Source organism: Babylonia areolata, chromosome 31, assembly GCF_041734735.1.
Source record: "Babylonia areolata isolate BAREFJ2019XMU chromosome 31, ASM4173473v1, whole genome shotgun sequence".
Taxonomy (NCBI): Eukaryota; Metazoa; Mollusca; class Gastropoda; order Neogastropoda; family Buccinidae; genus Babylonia; species Babylonia areolata.
In genome coordinates this window covers 13,952,459-13,962,458 of record NC_134906.1, presented here as the reverse complement: position 1 = coordinate 13,962,458, position 10,000 = coordinate 13,952,459, and the positions used below count along the sequence as shown (strand labels likewise).

General features: G+C 43.4%; 1 protein-coding gene across 4 annotated transcripts in view; it reads left to right on the top strand.

The window, feature by feature from the left end:
• The window catches only part of LOC143276013 (uncharacterized), a 113,393-nt gene extending 106,723 nt beyond the window's left edge, over positions 1–6,670 (top strand). For all 4 annotated transcript variants that reach the window (XM_076580392.1, XM_076580393.1, XM_076580391.1 and 1 more), the window contains exons 6-7: positions 1,355–1,476; positions 4,693–6,670. In XM_076580392.1, the coding sequence (XP_076436507.1) occupies positions 1,355–1,476; positions 4,693–5,421 (851 nt within the window). In that variant the 3' untranslated portion in view covers positions 5,422–6,670. The remainder of the gene's footprint in view (positions 1–1,354; positions 1,477–4,692) is intronic.
• Positions 6,671–10,000: the final 3,330 nt, after the last annotated feature.

The window sequence follows — 10,000 nt, the reverse complement described above, 5'->3', positions numbered from 1 at the left end:
TGAACCAGCGCACTCAGATTCTCTCGCTTCCAAGGCGGACGCGTTACCTCAAGGCCATCACTCCAATCCAGTGTAGTGGGAATCAAGGCCAGAGCTGGGGTTTGGGAATATAGTGAGGGTCAAAGATAGAGTGGCGGTTTAGGGAGGAAGGTGAGGTCAACGATAAAGTAGGGGCTTAGGATATGTAGTTGTGGTCAAGGGCAGAATAGGAGTTGGGGTAGGTAGTTGGGGTCAGTGGTATAGAAGGGCTCTTGGAAAGGTAATAAGGGCTGGATATAGCGCAGGGTTTATGGAGGCAGTGGCGGGTCAAGAGTAGAAAAGGGGTGAAGGGTAGAGTAAGGGTTAGGAAATATAGTGGGTGTCAAGGGTAGAGTAGGGCTTTAGGAAATATAGTGAGTGTCAAGGCTAGAGTTGGGGTTTAGGAAATATAGTGTGGGTCAAGGGTAGAGTTGGGGTTTAGGAAATATAGTGTGGGTCAAGGGTAGAGTAGGGGTTTAGGAAATATAGTGGGTGTCAAGGGTAGAGTAGGGCTTTAGGAAATATAGTGGGTGTCAAGGGTTGTGTTGGGGTTTAGGAAATATAGTGTGGGTCAAGGGTAGAGTTGGGGTTTAGGAAATATAGTGAGTGTCAAGGGTAGAGTTGGGGTTTAGGAAATATAGTGAGTGTCAAGGGTAGAGTTGGAGTTTAGGAAATATAGTGAGTGTCAAGGGTAGAGTTGGGGTTTAGGAAATATAGTGAGTGTCAAGGGTAGAGTTGGGGTTTAGGAAATATAGTGAGGGTCAAGGGTAGAGTTGGGCTTTAGGAAATATAGTGAGTGTCAAGGGTTGTGTTGGGGTTTAGGAAATATAGTGGGTGTCAAGGGTAGAGTAGGGGTTTAGGAAATATAGTGGGTGTCAAGGGTAGAGTTGGGGTTTAGGAAATATAGTGAGGGTCAAGGATAGAGTAGGGGGTTAGGAAATATAGTGGGTGTCGAGGATAGAGTAGGGGTTTAGGGGAAGGCAGGGGGGGTTCAAGGGTAGAGTGCAGGTATAAGGAGGAATTGGCGGTGGAGGGTTTGGGAAAGCGGGTACAATGGGGAGGTGATGAAGATAGTACAGAGGTAGAGTAGGGATAGGTATGGGAGGGAATGTGTTAAAGGCTTGAGAAAGATGGTTTTGGATGGGGCTAGTGTAGGGGTTTGGTGAAGGTTTGGGGAAGTTCAAAGGGAAAGAGAGTTTTTTGGGGGGCCTCAAGGGGATAGAGTTTTACTGGTTTACGAACCCATATTTACGTGCTTGTGTTTGTGTGTGTGTGTGTGTGTGTGTGTGTGTGTGTGTGTGTGTGTGTGTCTGTCTGTCTGTCTGTGTGTCTGCAGAATACATGCTGTTTCTGCAATCGTCACCGCGTCAGAAGCAGTCTGCCTCTCTGCCTCAGCCAGTGCCTCAGCCTCAAGGATCTCCTCAACAACCTCAAGGGGCTCCTCAACAACGTCAGCCTGTGAGTCCTGATTTGTGGTGTGACGAATCGTGCAGTGGTGGTGTTGGTGGTTTGTCCGCTGTGTGTGATGGGAGTTGAGGGCAGGGGAGGGGGTTCCTGTATATTGTGTGTGTGCGTGTGTGTGTGTGTGTGTGTGTGTGTTCAACGCAGCACGCAAATTCCCGGCTAAAGCCGCATCCAGCGATTCTTAGCTGTACACAAACACAAGTTGTTAGGGTCAAAATCATGAAAGTCGAGATTAAAAAAAATAAATAACGCATCTTCGAAGTCTTATCTTTACTGTCGGTAAGTATCTTTGCATAAAACACCCTGGAACTGTAGTATTTTCAATGTTTTCATGTGCATGCCTGTCAAAACCATGTAAAAAAAAAATACTGCAGTCTTTTGCCCTATTTCAGTTGCATGCTGAAAGCAACGAAGACGGGGAAACTCCGGTCTGCGAAGTAATATATGGTAATGAGCAGTGAACAGGCATTAATCGTCTCCCCTGGACCTTCTGAACCAAGACAGCGTATGAATGTAGTCGGTTTTCAACGGTTTTACTGGCTACCCTCTGTAAGCTGCGACTTTCGCCGGGTCCCTTCGATTCCTCGAATTTAGCCAATTTTCCGACTCAAAGTTAGAAAAAAAAATTAATGAAAGTTCAGGCTGTCTGTCGAATATCTTAATTGATGTTTCATTCTGTGGTGTGTGTGACTCACACAAATTCATCGAAGGACCTATATTTTAATAAAATCGTCGCAACATGAGCTGAAAAAACGAAAACATCATCTGCTAAGCGGCTCGCAGCAGTTCTAAACGAATCCTAACAGTTAGTTGTGAAGTGAAAGCATGACCTGTTGCACACATGAACTGTGACTATCTGAACATACTTAGGCAACAGGTATCTTGACACTTTCCTCGTTTAGCTACAAATAGCTATGAAAAGTAGGTTACCCTTCACGCAACGGCCGCGCCACTGTAACTGCAGATATAAATGTTGTCTTTCCTTTGACTTCGAGCATCCCTTTGATTTTCAAACAACCAGTGTGTTGTTGTGTTATGTATATCGTTCGTGTTTCAGACACACATTTAGCACTCAACATGTAATTTGGTCACAGTATAAGCACAAGACCTTGACCGGCAAACCCGTAACTTAAAATGTTTTGAAGACAAAAAATATCAAATTTGTAGCCAGAGACAACTGAATGAAAATATGTGTTGCACGCATGTACTGTGATGCTATCTGAACATTTTGAGGCACATAGACCCACCAGCACTTTCTTCAAATGGCTAAATTTAGTCTTGAAATTAGGTCACTGCACGCACTGACTACATTACGGTGACTACTGTTCTGAACAGTGTGTTTGTTTATCGCACTACTTGCGACCATTTACACAAATACTGTGCTGCACAAGTTACATAATTCATGTTTTGACCATCCATGGTTCAAAGATGACCTTTTGTTGGATCCCTTCTCACAGGATTGTGGGAAATGAGCGGATGGATCGTTGTGTGAAAAAAGGCGCAATGAACATGTACATTACCATAGAAATTCGTATTCCATATTCATTACAAGATGGTTATTCTCTACTGGAGAAAACTTGCTGAAACCATGTCAATAAACTAAAACAGGAGTCTGACCCTGACAGAGAAAATACTGACAATAGCTCGCGCAAAATTGATCGCACGTTTTCTTTTAAAACAAGAGACATCACAGTAGCAGAAGGCTCGCCAGTCTAACATACAGACTACGACTGGATGCCATAAGAACAAAATATACTTCTAATGTGACTTGCATTTGCGGCAATAAAATTATCCCCGTGCATATCATCCATAAATCTGAACAGTTAAAACCGTATTTACCAATGTCATTTACAACATCTGCAGTTCCATCTGCTTCCATTAGAAATGTCTTATATGATGATCAACATGTGTTTGGAATAGTTCAGAGTTTAATTTGGAGCCCAATTGGCTCTTTGTTGAGATTCTACTGGTTGACTAGTTAGTTTAGTTTATTTCGTTTATATTCTTTTTAATATGCAAATTGAGGAGAGAGGAACAGGGAAAGCAGTGATGATTTAAGGCATGGGTGGGGTGGGAGAGTTGATGGATTTTCGTCTAAAATCACAAATGTGGATGGACGTTAAGCAAAAGAACGAACGAACACACACACACACACACACACACACACACACACACACACACACACACACACACACATATATATATATATATATACACGCGTACAGTGTGTGTGTGTGTGTGTGTGTGTGTGTGTGTGTGTGTGTGTGTGTGTGTGTGTGTGTGTGTGTGTGCGTGCGTGCGTGCGTGTGTGTGTGTGTGTGTGTGTGTGTGTGTTTGTTTTGTGTATGTATGTGTGTGTGAATGTGTGTGAAAGAGAGAGCGATTGTGTTTATTTGTCTGTTTGTGTGTGTGTGTCAGAGAGAGACATAGAGAGAGACAGAGACCGACCGACAGACAGAAAGACAGACAGAGACAGAGTCAGAGAGATGTCCCAAGAAGAAGTCATGCATCCCACCCCAGGTAAATGGAGAGACAGACAGACAGAGAGACAGACAGAGAGGCAGACAGACAGAAAAGGCAGACAGAGAGATGTCTTGAAGAGAGGTTGTGCATGCATATAGTATAGAAGTTATACCTTTGTATCCACCCCAGGTAAACTGAGAGAGAAAGCAAGAGAGAGGCAGAGAGAGGGGCAAAGACAGAGAGAGACACACAGAGAAAGACAGACAGACACAGAGAGAGAGAGGCAAAGACAGACAGACAGAGAGAGAGAGGCAAAGACAGACAGACACACACAGAGAAAGACAGACAGACAGACAGAGAGAGAGAGAGAAGCAAAGACAGACAGACAGAGAGAGAGAGGCAAAGACAGACACACACGGAGAAAGACAGACAGACAGAGAGAGAGAGAGAAGCAAAGACAGACAGACACAGAGAGAGGGGCAAAGACAGAGAGAGACACACAGAGAAAGACAAACAGACACATAGACACAGATAAAGAGACACAGACAGACAGACAGACAGACAGAGATATAAATAGATGTACAGACAGACTGAGAGACGGACGGAGATAGAGACACACAAACAGACAGGCAGGCAGACAGACAGGCAGGCAGACAGAGAGACAGACACACAGAGACAGACACAGAGACACAGAGAGATGTGCCTGAATGAAATCACACATGTGTACCTTTCAAACCCACACCCCAGGCAAACGGAGACCAGGGACGTCCCAGAAAACGACTCCTGCCTCCGCAGTTCCGACCCGGCTCGGCCCCCGGCAGACCCCTCCAGCCAGTCAGCCGACCAGCTCAACCCTGGAGGCACCCACAGCGACATTTCCTGCCCATGGACGGAGCGGGTCCGGCACTGAAGGCTGCAGGTCAGACAGGGAACCCAGGGGACAGAACCCTCGGGGCGATGGACCATCCGCAACTTTCCCTCCGATCCTCTGAGCTTCGCCACCAGCCGGCCGTCCCCGGGACCCGACCTTCACACGCCCCTGGGGAGGAGGGTGGGTCACAAGGAGTACCTCGTTTCCCAGTCGGTCTGCAAGCCCAGCACGATCCTCGCCGGTTGGAAGAGTTCGACCCCCACCACCCCGGTCCTCATCCCCGTGTGACCCAACACACACAGCACCAACCTGCTGCCGTGGACCTTCCTACCAGTCGGCCAACACCTCAACCGGAAACGAGGATGTTACCAGGACGGTCGGACCCTGGCTCCCAAACAAGGCCAAGTGAAGAAGAAGGAGAAGAAGAAGGAGGAGAAGGATCGGAAACGGTTCAGCCGAAGCCTGAAGCAGAGAAAGCGGATGAGGTGATGCAGAATCTTTCCGACCAGCTGACCGAGGTCAAGTCCAGTCACCCGGGCCACCCTCAGCCTCAATCAGTTGGCGAGAATTTGGAGACGCAGCTCCAGAAGAAGGAGAGGAATTGAAAGATACTGTCAGCGGGTGTCATGGCCCAACAGGCCAAGGGCGACAACTATTGTGTTGCTGTCACCGTCATTAAGTGGCGTTGGAATTTTGTCAGGAACTTAAAGTGAACAACTATTATTATGGGATCTGGTTGTGACTGTTACTGAGCTAGGGATCAAGATTGGAAAATGAAGTGTCCCCGCCCCCGCCCCCATAATTTACCTAGTTTTCATAACGAGAGATGAAACAGTTCGTTGTGTCCATTGCTATTTTCTCTTTGGTGACAAAAAGCACAGATGATGATTTGATTCCTTGATACATTCCTTCGGAAAAAACTTCATAAGAGATTGAAAAGAAAAAAGTATAATGCATTGGTTAAGCATGTGAAATCCAGATCGTTACAAATAGCCAGTCAGTTTAGAGTGAAACACTCCCTGGTGCCAGAAGCACGGAAAAAAATGCCGTCTAAGAATAGCTGGGGATTCCCCTGTGATGTAAACAAAATATGGCCTATCGTACCACCAAAAATGAAGAGCAGTACGTTTGTGGATAACCGACCCTTGGCCTGGTCGCATTTCAGCAACGTGGTTGCTCAGTCTGGTTGGTGCTGAAATGCGACATTGGCGGTGAAGGGTGGTTTTTTTTTTTTTTTTTTTTTTTTAAATCAATCAGTTAATTATTTGGTTAAAATGTCTCTGCTAATTATTGTATGAAACAGCAGTGAAACAGAGGATAACACTGAAACGAGCCCCCAAGAAAACATTGTGACTGTCTTGGATTTTACACCCAGACAGACACAGATGCCGCACAGACACACACAGAGCTTTTTGTACCTTCATTATATCTACACATATTAAAAAAAAAAAGAACCGGAAAGAGTATTCAGTTTCTGACAGAAATAAATGGAAATGTATTTCATAATTGTATGGAATGACTGTAGGGTCAAAACTCAATAAACTGGATTCGCCCACAGACAATTTTGAAATCGACCCTGAACATGATTTTACTCATTTTAAAAATATTTTCTTTTGAATATATATGTTCACCCCCCCCCCTCCCCCCAATACATCTGAGTCTTAGTATTGATATTTTCTAATGCTCCTGTTTGAAATTAGAAGATGATGATTGCTAACATATTGCATCTGATTTATTCAATTGATGTTTGGCTTCTTGGAGAATTAATAACACTAGGAGCGTACACCTACATATATCGGTTGTCCAAAAAAATGTGAACCACTTTTTGACAAGTATTTTCTCAGTGATAGAGAAACCGAAGTCATTGAAACTTTTCCAACAGTAACCTTAGGATATAATCAACAAGTCTGCAAAATATCTAAAAGTTCGGACGCAGATTATGCGAGTATTGTCAAATTCAAAACAGCATGTCAAAAAATCTAATATCAGAGCTGTGCAATATTACCTTCATCATGTTCATACCAGCTGCCAGGTGTTGGCATCTGTCAATCACTGTCTGCAAAGAATGGCGAAAGAATTTTACGTGCTACTGACCCTGTAGTGCGTATTTTAGCGATAAGTCTATTTACAGTGACATGACTCCAACCCTTGCCTGGAAATTCTTTTACGATCCTTCTTCCACCCCAGCCTTTCTCCTTGAAACAGTTTTCAATGGTAACCTTATCACTTTCACTCAAATTCATGGTTGATCCTTCCAAACTGAAACTTTGGACAGACCTGATTTTGGATGCAGACGACAATTAAAAAAAAAAGAAGGAAAAAAAAAGACTTGACACCCAGACAGGCTATTTTTAGGTTGACACTGATTGACAGATGCCAACACCTGGTAACTGGCATGAACATGATGAAGGTCACATTGCACAGCTCTGATGTTGGTTTTTGGACATGCTGTTTTGAATTTGACAATACTCGCATAATTTGCGTCCGAACTTTTAAATATTTTGTCGACTTGTTGATGATACCCTAAGGTTACTGTGTGAAAATTTTCAATGAATTCAGTTTATCTATCACTGAGAAAATACTTGTCAAAAAGCGGTTCACTTTTTGGGGGACACCCGATATACCGACACAAGCACGCACACACCACATGCTCGCACACATACAGGCATACACATGCATAAATACACACACAGACACGCGCGCGCGTGCACACACACACACACACACACACACACACACACAGAGTTCCCAATCATATTTTTGATGCGCACAAATAATGTGATACAGACCAACGTTTAGGAATGGCGTATCGTTTATTGGAATGCTGTTCTGTTCTTGCGATATGAACTGAAGCGAATTAGATACAAGAGATATACTGATAGCGACTTGATCTGAAGAGAAAATTAAAACAATGAAATGAATCATTTATTGTACCTTCTTCTTCTTCTTTGCAACACGACCAACAATAACTTGCTGACTAAAAAAAATATGCTGTGGTGTTAGCTGGATGTTTCTGTAATTCCATATAATACATTGAACTGACATGGATAAATCACAGGATCTTAAACGTGCGTATTTCATCTACTCGTACTCTGTAAGGGGGCTCAGACAGCAGCAAGCCTACACATCGGCCGACCAGGGAGATCAGAAAGAAAAGAAGAAACATTTACTCAGAACACAAAATATCACCAAAGAAAAAGACGGAAACACATCTTCCCTTGCATTTTTTTTCTACCATCTCCCAGTCTCACACAGAATTAAACACAAGATCAGCACTCTTTCAGAAATGCACACACGAATGGTCCCAAGCCTAAACACGTGACTGCCTTCACCTCTGCACGCCTTTCACTCTCTCTGATCACCTCCATCCACCATGTTTCTGCGTTTCCAGAGCAGAGAAAAAGACAAACGGGAACCGATGACAGGAAATAAAAAGAACGAAAAGCGAAGAAAGAACAGGAAAGGAAAAGAAAAGAAAAGAAAGTTTGTTTTTTTTAAAAGAGAAAGAAAAACATGAACAAGATTTTCTGCTGCAACTGCTGCTGTTGCTGTAGCTGATGATATGGATACTTATACAAAGCCTATCGAATGTTACCAAATGCTGTGTAAAGTAACACACTGATCAGTATACATTACTACCTGTTGATTTATGATCATATCAGCATGAGACTCCAGACACTTAGCAAGTCTGTCTTCATTCATTTTTCTCCGCTTTTCAGCCAGTGTGTTGAACGTGTACATGAAGGGGTTCACTGCTGAGTTCAGGGGTAAAACGAAAATACCTGCCAACGCCAGCATTCCACAAATACCAACAGGAAACCAGCACAGGAAGTATGTGACTGCAACAGAGATCAAACGCCCGGCTATGGTCATGTCGCGTGACAATTTTGTCGTGTTGGCCTTCAAGGCAGTGCTTTGTATGGAACAATAGATGAGGGCCTGGCCAACAGAAATAAGTAAAAACAAAGCAAAATTAAGGACGATTAACACACTGAAAGAATAGACCTTACCTTTAAACTCTTGCCTCGTCACTGGCAGAGGAATACAGATGCCTGACTGGCTGTAGAACTCCCAGTGTGAAGTCACTGGGAGTAACGGCAACAAGGTCAGAATCAATCCACCTAACCAAATCACTGAACAAGCCATAGTTGGTGACATCCTCTGAAATGGTATTGTGCTGAAGGGAAAGTGAATAACGATGAAACGGTCCAGTGTGATCAGCCAGATCAACAGAGCGGACACCTCACTGGACAACAGAGACAGAAAACCAGCCACTTTACAGGTGACACTGCTTTTCCATGTGTCATCATAATACAGATACCTGCCACGGTATCGTTCATCTGCTGCCCCGATGATAGAAATGTAGACACCCATCAGATAATCAGCCATGTTCAGGTTAATAACAAACACACTACAGCCACTTAAAGAGGATTTGCATTTTCTACGTTGGCACGACTGACAAAGAAGGAAAACAAATCGTATTCAACAGATTTTCCATGCATGGTCTACCTTACTTTGTTGCCACTGAATTTTGATTACTTGCTTCAGTTAGCCAGCTTTTCTGCGCGTTCATTCGTGTTTTCATAAAAACTGAGAGAGAGAGAGAGACAGTCAGACAGACAGACAAACAGAGAGAGGGAGAGCGAGAGAGAGAGAAATGAATTGAAATCGGCCCATTCTGAATGGACCTGAACAAGTGAGTTACAACCGTAAACGCATACAAAGAAAACTTCTCACCAAGCAATATATATGACTAACTGACAGCAACTGCACGTCTTTTTAAGGCCATGAGTATAGTAACACATTCCATATTATCTGGATAACGTGGATCACGATATTTTCTTGGAATAGATTCTTCTCTAAGATCACTATATGCAGGGCAAAGAAACACAAAATGTAATTCATTCTCTTTAGCTAACTTACAAAATTAACATACTTCTATATCTTGAAGAATGCTTACATATTGATGAAACTCCGAATCTGGATTTAGTGAAATAATTCTTTACAAACCTGTTTATATTCATAGAAAGATAGAATTCTCCAGAGTGGCCATATTTGAAAGTCCTGTGAAATTGAAACCTTTCACTAGTTTGAATGTGATTATCCCAGTCTTGCCAATCTACAATCAATAATTCTTTGCTTGAACACTTTCATAAAGCCTGAAACAGATTCTACACCCTGATT